This window comes from Phallusia mammillata, chromosome 1, assembly GCF_965637545.1.
Source record: "Phallusia mammillata chromosome 1, kaPhaMamm4.hap1.1, whole genome shotgun sequence".
Lineage (NCBI taxonomy): Eukaryota > Metazoa > Chordata > Ascidiacea > Phlebobranchia > Ascidiidae > Phallusia > Phallusia mammillata.
The window spans coordinates 12,365,910-12,386,354 of NC_137252.1; the positions used below are offsets into that span (position 1 = coordinate 12,365,910).

Sequence of the window (20,445 nt, forward strand, 5' to 3'; positions counted from 1 at the left end):
CATGTTACGTTGTTTTTAGTTTTTACTGACTTGACACCGGCGAGTCCTTTGATCTTTATTAAGGGGATTCGATACTATTTTTTGAACATCCATGCCATCACGTAATAATCATCTGACTATCGGCACATGCGATTTTTGAAACTACGCATGCGTAACCCCCATTGATCTCTATAATCACTGGATTGCGCTACTCCGTTGAACGGTTGGGTGATTTGTGAAGCAAATTGAAGCGTAATGGCGGCTGCAAAAGGAAGCCCCAAAAATGCATTGCGGGCAATGGGGAGAGAGTGGGAAAATGTCACTAAATTTTGTTTTAAGCAATTTTTGCAGATATGATTTGTAGTTTAATAGCACGCATGTATTCCAGTGTGTAATAGCCAAAAAATATGCGTAGATTGACTGTGAGGTGTTTGTATGTGTACTGGGAATTAAAACGTTTTTAAGTTAGTGTTGAAATAAATCTTTACTGAGTTGTAATAAATGTTTTTTAGTGCAATATGAGTAGTTTACATGCGTTCCTCTATATTTAAGACATAAATCCAACAAGAATGGCTCTTTCCTTCACACATGATGATGTGATACTTCATTTAACATCATCTTGTGCTGGTCCAAACTGCTGTTTTTTGATTGGCACCAAAGTCTTCCCAGATAGCAAGACTTAGTTGGGTAACCGTTGGCCAACATCTTTTTGGTTGGCGTTGGCTAATCGTCTAAATATATAATTGGACAAACGTTGGCTAACTGTTAGTGTTAAAACTCAAAACCTCCTTGAAATGCGTCTTGCCCCTACGTGGCGGCGCCCATGCCTACACTAATACACATCACAGTCAATCTACGCATATTTATAGGTTATTACACACTGGAATACATGCATCCTACTAATCTGCAAATCATATCTGCAAAAATCGCTATGCAAATACCTAAAACAAAAATTATCGTCCTTTTTCCACTCTCTCCCCATTGCCCGCAATGCATTTTTGGGGCTTCCTTTTGCAGCCGCCATTACGCTTCAATTTGCTTGCTTCAACCATAGATAACTTATAACTTAATTCACTAGATACGCAACTCGGCGAAATCGCTCAGACAGGTCACGCTTGAATGAACCAGTACACATTGGCTTCTTTACAATGGCGGGCAATGGGTGAAGAGTGAAGATATTGGCAAAAAATAGCAATTTATTGCATTAAACGTCAAATCACTTTGGAATTGAAGTGATAATAAACTTGCAGGTTACGTAAGTGTCATGTATCTCTTGTATTTTATTCGTTTTTAGAAGTTTATTGTGTGTTTTAAAAGGATCACTAACCGTTTTTGTTTGATTGATTTTGTATGTTAAATATACCATGGACAAGACTAAATTCTCGTATTTGTGATTTAGTTGTATTTCTGTGTAATAGCTAGGTTAGCCACACCGTGCCAGCCAATGGCAAAAAATCTTTGTTTAAAATAGGCAATCCTGAATTTAAAAGCTACTCTGATATGAAGAAACATTACAGCAACTTACAAAAATGTGTGCTCTCATTGCGTGACCCAACTTAGGGAGACATAATACATGCTTCATAAAGAAACGTAATATTAATTTCCTTTTAACCCACTTCTGTTGTCAAAATCAAACAGTAATTCTTTTAGAGCATTCATATGTGAAGATCAATTTGAAAAAACGATCTGCTGATTATTGGTTGCAGAAAAAAGTTTAAAATTGGTGCTTTGCCATCCCAAAAAATTCCTAAACAGCAGTACAGGACAAAATTGGTAACATTGCCCATGAACATATAAATGTTTATTACAGCTAAAATCATTTGTTGTGGCCAAGACAAGCAGAAAAGCACCATTTGACAGAAAGGTTCTTTCATAAGTTAAACACCACAGCGTTAAAAGTGTTGAGAAAGCTTTTAAACAATTAGGTCCTCAGCTGAAAGTTAGTACACACTTCTTAAGTTAACAATTCATTTTAAACAACAAGTTGTACAATATTTAGAAAAGTGGAAACACTCACTATGAGTGGCAAGCCTCATTTTTTAAAAATGCAATGTAAAAATGCTTCAAAGACCATTAATCGGAGACGGTACCACCCTGATGTGGTTCATTGGGCAATTGAGTTGTTTGCTAGAGCTCCAGCAGCGTATAATCATCTCAGAACCAGTGGTGTTCTTATATTGCCATCATCACGTACTTTACAGTAGTACAGGTATAAGTTGCAATTTTACACATAATTTTTTGAACTGACATATCATCACACAATCCTAAAAAACACTGTATGGTAGATTGTTAAAAATATTGGCTCTGGTGCATGTGGTATCAACCAATTGGTAGTCAATGCTCTGTGGATGCAAAGTTAGTTAACAGCAGCAATTTATGCACTTTTTCATGTTTTTTTTAATTTATTATTTTCATGTAGTCAAGAAAATCGGTATTCTAGGAAGGCCACTTAGTTGGATTTATTGACTACGGGGCCAGAAATGCAGACACCATAATGGCAACCCATATATGTAGCAAGGTGGTACACACATGCAAATTGTGCAATTCAGCGAATTCAAAGTCCAAACTTGCTACATAAATAAGGTTAATTGCCATTTTTTTATGATATTATTCAGAAAATTCCAAAAACTAAAACATTTTTATCAAACTAAACGCCGCAGCTCAAAAAACTATCGACAAGACGACAAAATATGTGTATGTTCTTACCAATGCACACGAAATGTGTACTTGTTCATTCGAACGTGCAACGTCTGAAGGAAGGCAAAACCAATATATTCGCGTTCGTGGTAATTAAATTAGATTTGTTAAAATAAAAATGTTTAAAAAATACATCAACAAAACATAACTACACATTAAAAGCTACATCTTGTTCTATGTAGTAATTCACCCGAGAGATTTTTTTTAATATTTAGTCGGCAGACGAGTTGCGCATCTAGTGAATTAAGTTATCTATGCTTCAACCGTGACGGCCAGTAGCGCGATCCAGTGTTTATAGAGATCAGTGGTAACCCCGCGTGGTAAGCACTTTTTTACAGTCAGTAGGGCATTAACAACCGTGAATGAAGAAAGGCGATTTATGACGTCACAATACAACTGTCACAACTTGGCTCTAGTGTGTGTTCTTCGTTTTGGTTAAGAAAAGGTAAGGTTTTAGTTTATAAAATTAGTCTTGGTTTCTGTATCACGTGGAATATAAAGTGTAAACATTAAGATAAATGTAACTATATAGCCTCTGTTTCAGCGTAACCAGACTAGCAGTCAACACAGTTTGCAACTTTAGGGACTAAAAAATGCGAAGTGAACGTCAAGTTACATCATTAGTAGGAAACTGAAAATGCCTTTTTACTTTAGTGCTTTCAACCAAACGATGATACCCGACGGTCGCAACAGTTTCTTCCACTACTATTTATGGGAAGACAGCTAGCACTTGCTTCGTTATTTAAAAAACGCAATTAATACCTTAGCAGACGTTTCTTATAGCCTTTGCTCGGAAATAACTGCAGGTGATTTATAATGATAAAAATTCGTTACCACATAAATTTTGCAAAATCTGTGTTTATTTAGGTTTGCACTTTAAATGGCGAATAAAAAAACAACAATACGCTTTCTAGAGGAAGTCAAGAGGACACTGACAAAAAGCACAGATTTGTAGAAATACGTTGCAAATGAGTCAGGTAAAACAATTTTAAATGTTCATTGCAATAGACTTTTAAAATGCCAAAAATGCATTGAATGGCATATGACAGGCATCCCCACTGCTACAAGATAATCTTTAATGTACTGTTATAGACTATGGGAGTCTAGCATGACAACTACCATCTATTTAAGTAACACAACAATACCAGGTTTTCAAGTACAACTTGATAATGCTAAAAAATGATAAGTAGAAATTTTTGGTCATCTGCCTAAAGGGAATACATATTGATTTCACTCCTTACAGTCATTTTTTTGTATTTTCCATCCCAGGTTTGGTCATATGTATTGTTAATGTTCTGTCAAGTGATATAAAATAATCACCACTTGAAGATGTGGTTATGGTAGTGTACCATCAGTGGTTACCCCTGAATACCTTATAATATGTGAATTTATGAAACCATGTATTAACTAGAAAAAATGTCATTCTGAATGTCAGCTTGGTCTTCATAGGTACTTGTTATGTGTTCACAACTTCAGTAGCATTTCATTACACATATGTCACTCCTTTAAAAAATATATTTACAGGTTGGATCTGACACATGCTTTTGGGGGTACTATACAAATTGCAAGGGGGTCTCAACTGCAATTTTGTCACAATATATTGTGTCTTTTTCATGACTGCATTCAAGTGCTACATTTTGTGTGTTTACTTTCATTTTCTTTACTTTCAAATAAACTCAAATCAAGTGCAGATTTTTTTTAAAATAGGTTAATAAGAGGTAGTTTAAAAAGCAATATAACTAGTGTCAATATCACAGAGAGCAACAAGAGGCCAAATAATCAATATCAAGGTATTAAAACATGTTTTCCTCCTGTGATTGATGTTTCATGGTCTTTAGGCTCAAACAAATTTATTGTTTATTATATTATTATATTAACACATCTGCAATACAAAGATAAACATAAAGTTCTTATAGAAACAAGAAAATTTATGTATATTTTAAATTATCAGCAGGCTCCAATATCCAGTTCTGTTATAAACCTGTTCAAATAGTCAAGTTTTGTGGCAAACACCATTAGTTTTTGTGGAAAATACTATTACAAACAGTTAAATCTGATTATTCAGACAGACAAGTCGCAGATTAAAGGTTGTACATTTCAATGTGTTAATTTAAAATATTTGCAAAGTCGTTTCATGCTTCCCCTGAAACTAATACCGATTTTACACAAACTACAGTTCATTGTTTGGCAGAGGCAAATACCTAAAAATGCCAGAAAAGTTTATGTTCAATTTAAAAATGTTCCGCAGACAACCTATGCGCAAATGTGGCACAATTATCGGATTTAAAACATTACGGGATGTGTTTTCTCTTCACTTTGCCTTAGCCTACAGTTAAGCTGTCTAAACTCCACATTTAAACCCGCGCCAAACTGGCAACAACCCTCTTGTGACGTAACAATCACAGGCTGTGGTTACCGTTGTTAATGCCCTACTGACTGTAAAAAAGGTACTGGGATACCGTTGATACACAAAAATAACAATCAAAATGAAACGCGCTTATGACGTCATAACCACACTCCCGCATTACTTGTTTTAGCTACTTACCTCTTGCAACAAGGTAAATGATGTGGTTTAAACCATTTTGGCTACATGTTTAAATGTTTTTAGTGATTTTTTTTTATAAAATAATAGTGTTTAGAATTAAAACAAAAACAAATCAAAAAAGATAATCGCTGTCGTATATGAACATGTAAATTTTAGCCTTTTTGAGTGTGACATTATACAAATTTTTTTTTTAAACAATATACTTTCGCATGAATGCGTGGCAAATATAAAGAATTGAATTATTAAAAGCCTAATGCTATCCGATGTGGAGTTAATTCAGTAAAATTGCACATAAAATTTTGTGCATGTTGGCTGCATAAAACATTAATATATAGCTTGATTGAGTCTATCTACTGGTCACTTTTAACTTGAATAGCAATGTTACATAAAAAACTGTTGCATTTTTTGTTTTATTTTGCAGAAAATTAATATGCAATACATAGTTGTTACAAATATTATACATAAACTTATAAAACAGTATAAACACAACAGAATCAAACTTGTAAAAGATCAGTTAATGTCTTTCATGTTGCAAATAAGAACATTTGTTCTCCAGCGATGCTGAAGATACCACCACATGCAATGTTAAACTATTTTGCAGTTTACTTTTGGCCCAACACAAAGGGATAATGCAGAAAGGGCTCAAGTTTCTTAATCAGCCAGTATGATGTTAATCTTAAAACAGTACTCAAAATGTGTAGATTATTTACTTTTGTTAAGCTTTCTCTTAATTCAATTCACTTCAGTATGCCTGTCATAAAATGTTTGGTTGACTTGTACTGAGTTTTGATGTTTGGGTAAAATAATGGTGGAGCATATTTGTAGTTCTTGGGTCACATGCAAACAGCAAGTATTCTGACAATGACAAAAAAGAAAGGAAACATTTCAAAGTAAAACTGATGCCAAGTACTGCAACGTTGGACTGGAACTGTACACTTTTATCATCAATTTTTATGTTTGGAAGAGTATCTGAATGGCCAATTTTTTTCTTTTTTTAAACTGGATTTTTGTTTTGTTTAAATGTGACAAGTTTGCATTTCAAAACCATATAATAAACCGATTTCAGATGTCATTTATCACTAACTTTTGGTGTTTGACCAAAAGTGCCTTTCCTTATGAAGATTTCATAAGTTTTGGCAATGAGAGTTGGTTGGCATCCAGCAGGTATGAGACAATAGATTTATAACCAATAGAAAGTATCTGTTCTTCCAGTAAATCTCACTTTTTTGTATCTGAAACAAGAGTGAAAAATAGGCAGTGACATGAATTATTAGAAATTAAGATATGCCTGGCATGTATTAGTTTCATGAAAAGACTTACCACAAGTACGATGAAGGACACAATTAACCTACAGGTTGTTTAACAGCAGCGATCCTGTATGTACGGAAAAGTCTTAAAACAAACTTTTTTACTTGAAAATGATGCAATGATCACAAAAATATTACTTGTAACTTACCACTAGCAGGCTACAATTTAAAATCGTAGAGTCGACTACTGTACGGTGTAATCAGGCGTATTCCAGCATTTAACAAAATGGACGGCGATGTTTCAAGCATAAAAGTCGAAAACCACAAGCATAAAGAATTTGCTGGCTTTATAAAAATAACTTACCAGCCGATGCAATACATTTACCTCTAGTTCGCTACAGCGAATAACCTCGATAGGGGTCACGCACCAAAAGGATGGCGTCTTTTAACTCACATAATTGACAATTTCTGCTCAATAACTAATTTAAGAGTTTAAGTAGGCTCAAAACACCATTTTTAGGGTTTCGCGCCAAATTCGTTGATTTCTTCTTGACAACGGTAACCCAGTACCTGCCGCTTCACATTAAGTGCTTACCGTAAAAAAGTGCTTACCACCCCGCGTCTCGTAATTTTGCTTCAAACTGGATGATGGAAAAGAAAAAAAGAGTTTGCTGTTGTTGCTGGTAAAATAATACATAGCAGTTTGTCTTACAGGTATGGTAAATGTAGCAACACAGCTGTTGTAGCAAGGCTTTCTATATCATACATTGTTTCAGTTGATGTTAGGTTACTTAGGAAAACAAATTAAGATTTGTTCGTCTCATCCATTCTGTTCGTACCAACTATCAGAACATTATTTATTTATAACTTCAGCACCTGGTCTTGAGGGAAAATAACTTTTTTGAGGGCGGTGGCTTAGGTGAAATAGCCTTGTTCTAAAGTTCTTCCACATAGTTTGTGGTATTGCAAGAACTGAAACATTTTCAATTTATTTCGGAAGCATACAACTAATGTATATGTAGTAATATAGGGTGGGGAAAAAATCATTGAATGTTTCTGGTGATAAATGTTTATGTTTTAGGTACTTTGCCTCATTTTTTGTTTATCAATATTCATCTGCCACATATGCTGTTTTAGGAAACATGATAATGGACAATTATGGTTCTGCAAATGATGTTCCTGTTGGTTCTGAAGTGGTTTTGACAACTACTGAGACTGGTTATCGTGTCTACAAACGGCGATGGTTTCTCTTGGCCACTTTGTGCATTCTCAATTTATCCAATGCTTTGGCATGGCTTTCATTCGGACCAGTGGCATACAAAGCTGCTAGCTTCTATAACACTGACCTTGACACCATTAACTGGTTATCTGTGGTGTTTATGATTACTGGCATTCCTTGTGGTATTGTTGCTACATGGCTCATCGATTCAATTGGTTTGAGGTTTTCAATTATACTTGGGGCTTGGCTTAATTCCATTGGTTGTGTTATAAGAATGATTAGTGCTGTTGACGGAATTCTACCTTCAGCTGTGCTTCCTCTCTTATTCATTGGTCAATGTATTGCAGCTTTTGCCCAGCCATTTATGTTATTTTCACCGACAAAATTAGCTGCTTTGTGGTTTCGTGAGGACCAAAGAGCTTTGGCCAACATGCTTGCCACTGTTGCCAACCCCTTGGGAATCATGTTGTGTAATATTCTTTCTCCAATTTTACTTCCTAAACCAGAAGACATGTTATTTATGCTTGGCATTGAGAGCATTCCAGCCCACCTTGCTGTTTTGATGGCAACATTTGGTTGGTGGAGCAGTAGTCCTCCAACCCCACCAACTTCCAGTGCTGCAACCGATTCTGAAGGTTTCTGGGCTGGTGTCAAAATTTTATTCCGAAAATGGAGATACTTACTTCTAGCTTTAACTGTTGGGGCAGGGATTGCTTTGTTTAGTGTTTTGACAACTTTGTTGTCCCAAATTCTTTGTCCATGGGGATATGATGACTTTTATGTTGGAGTTGTATGTGGCACTGTACTGATTGGAGTTGGATTTATTGGAGCTGGCATTGCTGGTGTTATTGTTGACAAAACAAAACGCTTCACTGAAGTCACCAAACTGGGTTTTCTAATTGCAGTCTTGGCTTTGGTTGCGTTTGCCATTCTGCACAACCGCCCTAATCAGTGGGTTGCCATTGCAGTTGCTTGTGGAGTATTTGGATTTTTTGGCATTCCAGTTTACCCAATAGGTAATGAGCTTGCTGTTGAAACTACATACCCAGTTGGTGAGGCAACAAGCTCTGGTGTTGTATTTATGTCTGGGCAATTACAAGGAATAATTCTTGTGCTTGTGTTGCAATCGATTGGAACTGAAATTCCAAAAGACCAACAGACATATCAAAAGTGTGCCAGTGAGAATCTTGGCCCTGCTACTGCTGTCTACGACATGTCACTGCCTGTATATATAATGACAGGTTATGCGGGTGTTGTATTGTTGCTGTTTTTAATATTTTTCCGTACCAAGTATCGCCGACTTTTGGCAGAACAGGAAGATGCAGCCCAAACAAGTAATGGCACAGGATTTTTCGCAGGCAAACAAGTTACTGATGTTGACACACCAGAAAAAAGTGCATGAATCTTTAATTAAAAACCACTTTGAAATGTTACAACTTGCCTAAGCAGTGTACCACTCATATATTAATGATTTGTAAAAAAATAGTAAATGAAATAACCTATGGTTTCAGTTGTCTTAAATTTATTGCTTTTTGAGGTTTATGTTTAACACCAAACTCTGTTACTGATTGACCTGTTTACTTGTTGCTGCAAGAATTTTTAAAGTGATATCCTACTTTATATATCACTACCAAGTTTAATTGTATACCCAACATAAATTTTGATTGCTACCAGTAGTTTCTGTATTTGTGGCTTTATATATTTGTCCAAATTTATCTTACATTTTTTGTATTTGTATTTGGAAGCTCTTCTAAAAAATAGCCAGGTACGCATTTCATTACACAGCACTTCAAAAATTCGCCACTTTAAACATTGCTTTTTTACTTAACAGTTATGAGCATTGTAATCAAATGTTTCCATGTCATCCAGTGAGCTGTAATTCTGTGCCGAAATTTTCATTACACTGTTTCTAAACTAATTTTCTGCCACGTTTTTTTTTTCTTTGTGTATGTTTCCTAATCATTGATAATTGGACACATTTTTTGTTCACAGTTGCATTGTTCCAAAGGATTGTTGGTACGAAATACCTCTACTTTTGGACTTACGCATGCAATATTCTGCAGTATGTCACTCTTTTGTATGTTGTGTTCCGTATTATGCATGTATAAAATGTGTGAATTAGATTCTAATTCTAAAACCTTTTTTAAAATTTTGTAACAAGGTAACTGTGGTTTTGTAAAATCAATAAACAAAGGTTTGCTTGTGACAAACTGATTAAACTGATTTTGATAAATCATTAATAGTATGACAATGCAATGTTGAACTAATTCGACCACATACGATTGCTACGTATGTAGTTGCAGTACTTGAGCATTTGAGCAACCTTTGGACGCAAACAACATAAACATCCCTATGTAAGAGCCAATGTTCAATCAGTGTGGTGTAACGAATTCTGTATCAAGAATACAAACGTACAATCGTAGCGTGTTGATATTTTTATCGTATTTCTGTATTTCTTGGATAAGTTGAAACTGCGAGCTTTGCCTGTCCTCTAAAAATAATAAGGTAACATCCTTTACTTCACTTATAACACGATGTATTTTGTTTTGGGTTAACACGTTTTCCGGATTAAATGCCAGATTTACTACGGCATTTCACGTGGCGGACACTTACCATGAACTAATTGCGCAGAGGAGACACTATCTAATTATAGTCTACAATACAAAAACACTTTCCCCCACCAAAACAGGTTTTAAGTATTCGATTAATTGCTCCGTCAGGCAGCTGGTTCGATGTAATTGGTTTTTACCGCGTTGTCTTAGTAATACATTTCTTCACGAAATAACAGCAAAACAGTTTTTGATACAAAAAAATGTACACATCTTTTTGCTAAACTACTATTATGATTTAATGTTATTTTACTTGGAGCTGTATTTTAAAGTTGATGCTTAAAATAATCTGAAGATTATAGGCTATGTGGGACATTACGTAGGGCAGGGCTACTCAGTTTTGTGAAAGGTACAGATAGAAAAGTAAAAACACCAAAGGTCTGGACACATCTGTAAGTAATGCGAATGCAACATGTAATTGCCTATTTTAGGGAACGCTAATGGGAAAAATGGTCCAAGATGACACATTTGTTTAAGCTGAATGTTTCTGTCAGCAAAACAAAAGCTTGAATTGGGCACTAAACATAAATTTACTTCTCGCGAGAGTATTGACACAACGACTTTTTTCATGACACAACATGGTGTCTGTCAAAGCAACATTTGAATTATGTAACCAGAATTTGGTCAGACAAATAAGAATAGCCACTTACGTTATAAACACTCAGAACCCGATCCTTTTTATACAAGGTTATGCAGATAAAGCTCATTTGTCCAACCAGCATCTGAAGGTGAATGGTCTCCTGAAGTGGTCAGTTGTTTAGGTCAACGTCCTAACACGCGATTTCGCAATTGAAAATTATGCATAGCGCCTCGTTGGTCGACAAGCCCGTATTTGGTGCGCACGCAATGTTTTATGCTTCGCTACTACTGCAAATTCAGCACCTTTATTGGTGACAAGTCGGTGTAACTTGCCACTTCTTTTTTGGATTAAATGTCTTTTTTTTGGATTAAATGTCTTACTGGACTTGGCACCGATAAAGGTGCTGAATTTGCAGTAGTAGCGAAGCATAAAACAGGGGTCGGTAACCCCTGGCACGCGAGGTCGTTTTCATGGCACGCCAACCGATTTGCGTGTTTATATTAAAGTAAGAATTTAACCTGTTACACGGCTTGTTTATGGTTTTTATCGTATCATTGTAATAAAATTTAGCCCTACATGCACAAGACGCTCTGCTTTCTCTTTATTATTGGTATCTGCTGGCACGAACCACTGTTATAATAGAACAACTTTGGCACGCGAGGTCATTAACACATGGAAATAACGAGTAAATTGGCACGCGTCGCCTAAAAGGTTGCCGACCCCTGGCATAAAACATTGCGTGCAAACCAAATACGGGATTTCGAGTAAATGTCTTTCTCAATTTTCAAATATTGTCGATTGTCATCTGCAGCAGTTACAATACCGTTAGCTTAAATCAGGGGTCTTGAGGGTTTTATCCTTAAGTTCAAATGATTTATTATCTTTATATATTAGACATTTTAAATATGACTTTTTTCTGTGTAGCGCAGGGGTGGCCAACCCGCGGCTCTTCCCCTGGTTTTATGCGGCTCTTACGTCGTTGTCGAAGTTTGGGGGCACTGTGTATATTTTGGTTAGTATGTCGCGATGTGGTACAAAAATTGTTAAATTTAAAGTAAAGCTTTAACAATTTTGCTTTTGAACAAACTTACTATCGGTATGGCCTCAAAGCTTGCCTTAAAACTACAACCTTATGTGGCAAATGACTTGATTATGATGGCATATATTCAATTGTTGAACAATGAATGTTTGCTCATTGTTATGTACAATGCGAATGAGATACAAATCAACAGCAATATTTACAACAAATGTGTTCCAAAGCAAATAATGCTTCAATCCGTTGTTTTTCGGGTTATGACGAACGTTATAGTTTATGGGCAGTTTGTCTTGGCTTTGAATTGAGCGAGTGTTGGTGGTGAATGCATTAGTGACGTCGCAATGAATTTAGTTTCGCCTCTTTGCATTTTAGCTAAAATCGGCACCTAAGTTTGGGGCGCATGCGCGTTAGATGAAAATACCGCAAAGTTTTGCAGCAGGGAAAATCTTTTGAGTAAACAATTTTGTCGAGTTAGCCTTCAAACTGGCAGTGAAAAATGTTTTTTTTTTTAATTCGTATGTTTTTGTTTGTTGGATTCGTTGAAATGAGAGTTTTGTGTGCGAAACAGTGCAAACCATTGATTATCGAAAATGACAGGCCCGTGGTCTGTACAAGTCAAATTGTGTCATTATTTTGTTGGTGTGCGACATTTAGAATAAATCTGGCTAAGCACAGGTTGCTGTGTGTGACGTAGTGACGAACCATTAAACATATGTGCTTATGTGTATATTGTGGCTCTTTGTGGTAACACAATAAAAAATATGGCTCTTAGGCTTTGACCGGTTGGCCACCCCTGGTGTAGCGAATTCCAAATAAGCCTCATTTTAGACTAACACACCCTACTGTGTATTTCGTGTTTACGTTGTGGATCGCAGTACTTCATGTCTCAATGCGAATGCTAAATTCTTTAACTAGTCTTTTGCTAAATATATTTTTAACCATATAAAATACAGTGACGTTGTACTTTACTTCAATATAGGCAATCCTTATGGCTATATTGTGAAATAAATGAGACTTAATTACTAGTTGATGTTCATAACATAAACCAATACATTAAATTCATAAAGGCAGCATAAGGCGCAACAACGACATAGAAAATACGGTTTATCACACCATAGTTACAATTGTGCGCAAAAATCGCCGTTTTGTTAATAGTGTAGTGGAATAAAGGACCGTTTTGTCGTCACAAAGTTGCACAAATTGACCTTAAAAGATTTTGAAAATACATATACGCTCCTCGCAGTACTCCGAGAATCGCTATGGGGACTCGATTAACTGTCGCAACATAGCAACGATCAAGAAATTAATTACGCAAAATAGCGTATGTGGCCGCAATCAAGAGACCGTCGAGGTCCACATCCAACGCCTCAAATGTCCGGATATGGACTGCGGTCCGCCATTTGAGTAGCCCTGACGTAGGGCGCCAATGAATAAGAAACAAGCAAAGAGTAACTGAGGTGCCTGGTTCGCTTGTTCGGAGCGAAAAGCAAATTTGACAAACCGTTGACTTGACTCAGCTAATACTCGTAAACAGCTAATAAGTTGTTTTCCAAACCTTATAGCGGTTTCATGGTATCTGACATCCAAGACGTATTGCTAGCAATGTAAACAAGAGCTACAATTAAAATAATCATTTTGATAAAATTGACGCCAAACTATAAACTCAAAATACTAAATATCGCACAAAAACAAATATATGCCGTTAGGGTTTTAAGTTTACCCTTGATCAAAGCAGGGGTTACGAGATACAGTGTCAAAATGAAGGTTGCGTACATATTTAATTACTTCTGCCAGTCATTTTAGACAAGGTGTATGCTACTAAGAAACCCTAAAGTTCAACGCAAAAAAAAGTTAGGAACCACCGGATTAAGCGTATAACTTTAAAATACGGATCGCAGACGTTTTCATTCAGTTCGTTGTTTTCGTTGTAATATCATAGCTTGGTACTGGCGTCAAATGCCTGATTGTCATACACATGTGAATCATAGTGATTTTTTTCATCGTTCCTGTCAAAATATGTTTTCGTTAAATAATTGACGGCTTTTATACGGAAACTGACATAAACATCAATCTAAACCAGGGGTGGGCAACATACGGCCCGCGACGGGATTTTGAGCGGCCCGCGGACAGTTTCCGGTCTTACATGATAATGTGGCCCGCGGCCACAGTCTGCCGCAATCCCCCATTACTTGCTTACTACGTCAAATTACAGTTGTAACGCACAGTAACGCTCCCCAATAGCAAAAAAATTTCCCGCCGTTGTTACCGTTGCACCATACGTCCATTGTTACGACATAACTACCAACCTTGTGTGTGTCCTACTTTAACGGTTTTCTTTGTTTCCACACGTATAGCCTAGTTCAGGTCAGGGGTGGGGAACCTGCGGCCTAAAGGCCACATGCGGCCTTTCAGGGCACTAAGTGCGGCCTTCGATGGCAAAATACATTTTTAAGATGTTGATATAACCGACTGCACCAGGCGCTGACAAAATTGACAGAAACGTATTTTTGACTTTATTGCAGATTATTTTTTGATTAGTTCCAGGGCAGCGGTTTTCAAACAAGACCCATGTGGTCCCATAGTGGTACATAAAGCTATTTCCATAGTTAGGACTACCAAAAACTCCAGGTTCAGCAATTTCTAGGTTAAATAAATCCTGAATGTTGTATAGTGAAGATGAAAATGTAGTGAGGAATTTTAATTAGCTGGGACCGTAAGTCCTACAAACTACGAGGAAATAGCAAAACGACCATTCTGTAAGTCAAAAAGTTTGAACATCACTGCCCTTGGCCTGGGAAATAGTCTATGCGGCCTACACGAGTGTCTATAAATCGTTAGGTAGCTTTTATAAACAAAAAGGTTCCCCACCCCTGGTTTAGGTGGTCAAAAATCCGTTTTAAATCACTGGATAAATACGCGATTAATGTATCGATTCAGGAATCCGGCCCGCCAAGTACTTCATTTTCCCATATCAGGCCCGCCGACTGGAGAAGTTGCCCGCCCCTGATCTAAACCAACAGCGCCATCACCTGGATTTCCGAAAACACGGTACGCTGATATGTTCCTGGTAATATTTTTCAGCTTCCTCTATTGTAGACAAACATGGAACGTTTCTCAAATCTGGAAACAGTAACGATGCAAAGCAAGCGATAACCGCAAATGCTCCGAAGACACTCTAAAAAAGGACAAAGAATAAATGGTTGCACCCGGTTAGTCTACATTAGAAATAACGCAAATAGTCCATTTGTACGAGTCCAGACCTCTTTCTGAGAGTGTTTTGTAAATTTCTGTTTGCAACCTTTTATTAAATTCAGTTTTTAAGGTAGGGCTACTAACGTAAGAACTCCAAACCTGGCTACTGTGAGTTCTTACGTTAGTAGGCTACATACAGGTTTTTTTAAGGTTTGGTTTGGGTGACCGCTAAGTAGTTTTAAGAGACCGCAAGTGTTTCATTTAAATACCAAAAAATAGTACTGTAGTTGCAAGTCCAAATTTTGGGAAACCGCTGGAGAAATTTGGGGGACCGAAACGGTCCCACCTTAAAAAAAACACTGAGTACATATACCAGTTTTAAAGCAAACTTGAAAACATATTTCTACTTGTGTGAGCCAAGGTATTTCATTCTGAAGTTCCAAAGTGAACGGGGTGAAAATTCCTCCAATTCTTGCTGACATTGAGCCAAGCGCTATGCCAGTTGTCCTTTAATACAGGTCAAGATGAAAAATTCATTACGATTTTCTGAATTAGCCAGAGAAAATAAACTTACCGTACCACGGTGGGATAAAGGTCACTCGTTAGCATAAAAATAACTTTAAAGGAGGCTGACGCTCCAAACTTACCAAGAATGGCCATTGCTGTTCCCACTGTTATAAGGCCTGTTTAATATAGATTAAGTTTTTACAGCGGCAATATTCCAATAAAAAAGTCGTTTAAATCGAGGGACCACAACAACTGAATGTTTGCGACCAATAACCAATAAAATCCAATAAAACCTTGGTCGTCATTCGCAACTTCGTTAAAAATGGTGGAGAGAATACAAGAAACTCCAGAGATCAGGAAAACTAGAGCCAACAGCCACCTTTTGCCAAGCCATGGTAAACTAAAAAGAAGCACGGTTGCAATGGGCTCCACTATACCGTTCAGTGCACTGTTGACGTATGGGTCACCTAAAGTAAAGTTTGCTTTCAATGCAAGTTTTGTACGTGCGAAAATACTGATCAAAGCATACACACATGTTCGCAAATACTTGTTTTACGACCAACAATGTAAAATATTTACCTGCAAGATTTCCCACATTATATGTGAGGCCGTAAAATACCAGGTTTACTGTAAACCAGGTATAAATCACCACCACAGAAACAAACCGCATCCCTGGTTGTTGAAAAAGAGTGAAAATGGAAGGTCGTTTTTCACCACCTGTTGCTGAACGCTGCAAAAAAACAATGTGAAAACGCGTGTTGCAAAAAACTTCTGGAGATGGGCACTATATAAGTTTTTAAACCATGACTTCGGAGTTTGCATAAAGCTTTCTGGCGATTTACTTTTTTCTGCTCCGATTTAACAACTACATCCCACTCGAGGTCTGTCAAGGCCGCGCTGTTGCTGTTTAAACATCTCGAAACGGCGGTTTTTGCTTCTTCCAGCCGATCAGCACTTAACAACCACCTTGATAAACAAAGTTTAACAAATGTTTATGGGTTACTTTACTGCCAAACCAAGATGAATAATTGGATTTGCAAATTAAACCACACCTTCATCTTAAGAATGTAAGATACGAAATCGTTTCTACCAATTAATCTGAGTTGTTAAACATCTAATATACAGCAAGAGCAGCACAGTGAGTTTGTTTGTTTCAGTGCATTGTTACCTCACAATGCCGCTTATACAACATACGATTAATCGAATGCCGGTCAAACGAGGTACAGGTACAGACAAGAGAGTAGAGAAACAGCAGTAGTTATTCTGCGGGTCATTTTTTTAAAATTTACTTTACCTATCCACTTTTTTATAACTTGGGTATAAGCATAATTCATATCGAGGAAAGAAGGAGAGAAAAATTACAGCGAGATAAGAATACAGCAAGGTGAGTGCCCAGTGGCGTAGGCAGCCAAACATTTTGGGAGGGGCCAAATAATTTGTTGTTCGATACCACTTTTTGCTAACGCTCGGCGTACGGCGTGCTTTTACCAAACACGTGTCTTGCCAAACTGTGGTTTGACCGGACAGCCAAACGCTTTATTTGCTGATTTATTCCATGTCTGCATAAACATAAAAAAAAGATTTCGGCTCACAACTTGGCGACAACAGTCATTTTTGGCAAATTATATGTTCCTTTGATAGTTGAGAGACGAAATCACAATGATGAAGGACGAAACTACACTAAATTAAAGTTTCTCGATAAACAACTTTAAAAATTTGGGAGGGGCCATGGCCCCTTTGGCCCCTCCCTGGCTACGCCACTGTGAGTACCTAAAACTAATGTGCCAATTTGGCGCCAAACATTTATATCTACTATTGCAATTTGGCGCCAAAGTATATCTAAATGTGAATATATGCACGTTATACTATAGCAACTACCTGTATAGCAGTATAGGTTATCAAAGAGAAATTAAACATCTACCTGGGCGACTCCGGTACAAAACAAATGATAAGTAGAGGGATCAATGGCAATGTACTGCACAGCATTTGCAGGTGTCTCCAATCCCGAATGGCATAAGCAAACCCCGGTAGGAGGCTATGGCCGATTGAGTTTAAAAATGTAGTGAAAGTACTGAAGGTTGTTCGGTATTTGGCCGGAGCTATCTCGTTTACTAAAAAAATCCAATATGTAGGTTTAACTTTAGGGTGACTATATAAGTATTCGCACAGGATCTTTTCCTCTGGTGACTTTAACCATAGCTGATCAAACTGTTTTCAGTAGTAGGCCTATCAATGATAAATTGTCAGTGTTTGTACATCGAAATCAGTCAACATCCACTGCTCGTATTTAAGCCACGCTGCTTTATTATTGTGATTACTGAGGTTTTAAGTAGGAGCATTTTTATTGACCTTCCAATGTGCTTCAACCAGACAATTTTGAAGGTGCTTTACCGTGTGCGTTTCAGTTATAAACTACTTTCAACAGTCTTATGCTTGTACAGACTTACTAAATCTGTAGTAGCAAGCTGAAATTACTTTGTCAAGTACTGTGCATCAAAGATAGAAATCTTTGTGCAAAGCAACAACGTTTGACAGTCAGAAAAGACACAAGAATGGCAACCTACTATATATAAAACAGACGATGAAGGTTCCTACAGACGCGCCGCCCTGAATCATTCGCAGAATAACAAAAAGTTCAAAGTAGGGGCAGAATGCAAGACCCACTCCCACCAACAAAAAAGATCCAGTGAATATCAACATTCCTTTCTTGCGGCCAAACCTACAACAAAAATACATGTCCTGCTTATTTTTCAGCATTTTTCATCATGCCGTGCCAAGCCGTAGCCTATGTCAAATAAATGAGAAAAAATATTTTAATATTCGAAACATAACTTTTTTTGTAGTCGAGCAAACGAGTTTTTCAAGTATATTACCTACAGATTTGAATAAAGTTTCCTTAACAAAAGTAAAACTGCTTTCGCGAAAAAGTAAATTAAAACTGACCAATCAGCGATGGGTCCGCTAAGAAACGAGCCTAACATAAAGCCCACAAAGAACAGACTGGTTGCGATAACGTCCAAAATTCTTCTGTCGCAAACCAAATTCCACTAAAAAGAAAGAAATGTAAAACTCCCATGAGCCATCAGGCGGACATTAGACGTATGTTTCCCTGGTATTTGTGAATTAAACTCCCATGTATGTAATTAAATTAGGTAAATCTTCGAAGATAAGAAACTTACTTTCAGGGTCAAATTAAAAAATAGCGAGCATTGACTTCTTATAGTCAATTTACAACACCAATAACTGTACAATTAAAAAAAGACGAAAAATACTCCCATTATGGCCAATTGACGAAACAGTTACCTTACCCATGTACCATATTACTGATCCTAACCTCGCTTATTGTAGTTTCGGTGTAATATTCCGTGCTGTATTTGTATCCAGCATCACAATTAACGACATTGCTGGCAGTACGATTTCCGAGGCAGTCGCTTGCGTTGACCTCGTACATGCGACACGAGTCGTATTTCTAAAAGAGACTTTTCAAATGTTGGGTAGATACAACGACAACACTACGCGTATCGGGTGGGCAGTTTGCTTGACATTTTCACCTGTGTTTTGTCATCATATGGAATTGCACAACTTCGAATTTCCTCTTCGGTAAGATTGGACTGAGACTTATCCAAAGATGGTACGATACATCTGCAAAAATACAAGGAGGTAATGTAGCCTACTTTAAATGCAAACTGTTCAATAATCAGCTCGGACTAGCAAACAAGTTTTGCATAGCCTAATCATTCTTTTGCTCAACTGTCTCATTGAATATTGCATCGTTCCTTCAGCACCAAATAGGATGATAATAAGACATAAGACAAAAGGAAAGTTTATAAAAGATGCCTGGCAACACTAAGTGAATTACAACAAGTTTTACATTACAAATATTGTTTTTCGTGAGTTTTCAATTTGTCGTTCATTGCACTGACCTGAATTGTGGCACAGCACTGAAGAAAATTGCCACCTGGGAGACTTGACCTGATGCAAAAATCACCAAGGCAGCAGCCAGAAAATAAATCACATGGTATTTACTTACACCACCGTGATCGTCCCAAAGCGCATCGAGGTCTTTCATGTTTACTAAAATCTACTTTCTGCGTTTAGTAAATTTGTATACAACGTCCAAATATCCTTATATAATACGATTTTAATACATTTCGTTACCGAATTTATTGCTATCACTGTTATAAAGTACTTAATACATTAGGCGTTGCTTTGCAAGCAAAATGATTCTGCGCGTTCAATCTGTGCGAAGCTTTTATGCAAGATCCACAGTGCTAGGTTGGCTCAGAAACAGTTACGAAATACATAAACGACGGTTTTTGAACGTTCAGAAACGTTTCTATTGGTTGAAATACACGAAAACAGTGCCCTGGTTTGTCAGGCGGAAGTGTATGACGTTGCAATTTCGCCACCTGCGGCATCTAAAACCTTGTTATTGAGTCGAAATATCTTGTTAAACATTGCCGCCGTCAGTCGACTGAGGCGAGTAACAAGTGTGAGGTTTTTTCCATCTAGCTGAGGCGGGAATTAACTAGCTCTGGCGTCATTAAACCGGCGTTGGCCTGATTGTTTAGTTATTTCCATGTGCTAAGCGTGAAATTAGCATTGTAAGTGATAAACAACCGGGACAGTTGATAGTTAAGTCACCGCGTGCGCTGTAATTGCGCAATATACAAGGTTTTAAAAAGCAATATAATCACGTTTCAATATTATTCTTTTCCTCTCTTTTTGTAACAACCATTTAACATTTACAAACTGCTAATTACTTTGCTTGGAAAAACAACCTCTGAAAACAGTGACTATTTTTTTAAAAACAGCCTGTCCAAAATTTTCCACA

General features: G+C 37.1%; 2 protein-coding genes and 2 long non-coding RNA genes across 4 annotated transcripts; 2 read left to right on the forward strand and 2 right to left on the reverse strand.

Annotated features, from left to right (window-relative positions):
* Positions 1-2,984: 2,984 nt before the first annotated feature.
* LOC145209384 (uncharacterized) lies at positions 2,985-4,366 on the forward strand. The gene is made up of 4 exons (XR_013855089.1): positions 2,985-3,121; positions 3,331-3,482; positions 3,544-3,653; positions 4,201-4,366. It is a non-coding gene; the product is annotated as an uncharacterized LOC145209384 (long non-coding RNA).
* A 1,249-nt stretch (positions 4,367-5,615) lies between these two features.
* On the reverse strand, positions 5,616-6,882 carry LOC145209387 (uncharacterized). The gene is made up of 3 exons (XR_013855090.1): positions 6,678-6,882; positions 6,542-6,613; positions 5,616-6,453 (listed from the first exon to the last, which is right to left on the reverse strand). It is a non-coding gene; the product is annotated as an uncharacterized LOC145209387 (long non-coding RNA).
* Positions 6,883-7,117: 235 nt separating this feature from the next.
* Positions 7,118-10,109, forward strand: LOC145209386 (solute carrier family 49 member A3-like). Its single transcript, XM_080079667.1, has 2 exons — positions 7,118-7,182; positions 7,606-10,109. The coding sequence occupies exon 2, from the start codon at positions 7,611-7,613 to the stop codon at positions 9,087-9,089; it is 1,479 nt and encodes a 492-aa protein (XP_079935793.1). The 5' UTR covers positions 7,118-7,182; positions 7,606-7,610; the 3' UTR covers positions 9,090-10,109.
* Positions 10,110-12,931: 2,822 nt separating this feature from the next.
* On the reverse strand, positions 12,932-20,402 carry LOC145232147 (organic cation transporter protein-like). Its single transcript, XM_080096706.1, has 13 exons — positions 19,525-20,402; positions 19,163-19,318; positions 18,946-19,080; positions 18,555-18,658; positions 18,176-18,330; positions 17,533-17,722; positions 16,454-16,577; positions 16,191-16,341; positions 15,905-16,078; positions 15,679-15,787; positions 15,512-15,611; positions 14,942-15,087; positions 12,932-13,918 (listed from the first exon to the last, which is right to left on the reverse strand). The coding sequence occupies exons 1-13, from the start codon at positions 19,678-19,680 to the stop codon at positions 13,846-13,848; spliced, it is 1,773 nt and encodes a 590-aa protein (XP_079952832.1). The 5' UTR covers positions 19,681-20,402; the 3' UTR covers positions 12,932-13,845.
* Positions 20,403-20,445: the final 43 nt, after the last annotated feature.

Coding starts and splice junctions, on each gene's coding strand:
- LOC145209386 (XM_080079667.1), top strand. CDS start 7,611: ATGATAATGGACAATTATGGTTCTGCAAATGATGTTCCTGTTGGTTCT.
- LOC145232147 (XM_080096706.1), bottom strand. CDS start 19,680: ATGAAAGACCTCGATGCGCTTTGGGACGATCACGGTGGTGTAAGTAAA. Junction 19,319..19,524: donor CACAATTCAGGTCAGTGCAA/TGAACGACAAAT, acceptor CTTGTTTGCTAG/TCCGAGCTGATTATTGAACA. Junction 16,342..16,453: donor TTAAATCGGAGCAGAAAAAA/GTAAATCGCCAG, acceptor GTTTTTTTGCAG/CGTTCAGCAACAGGTGGTGA.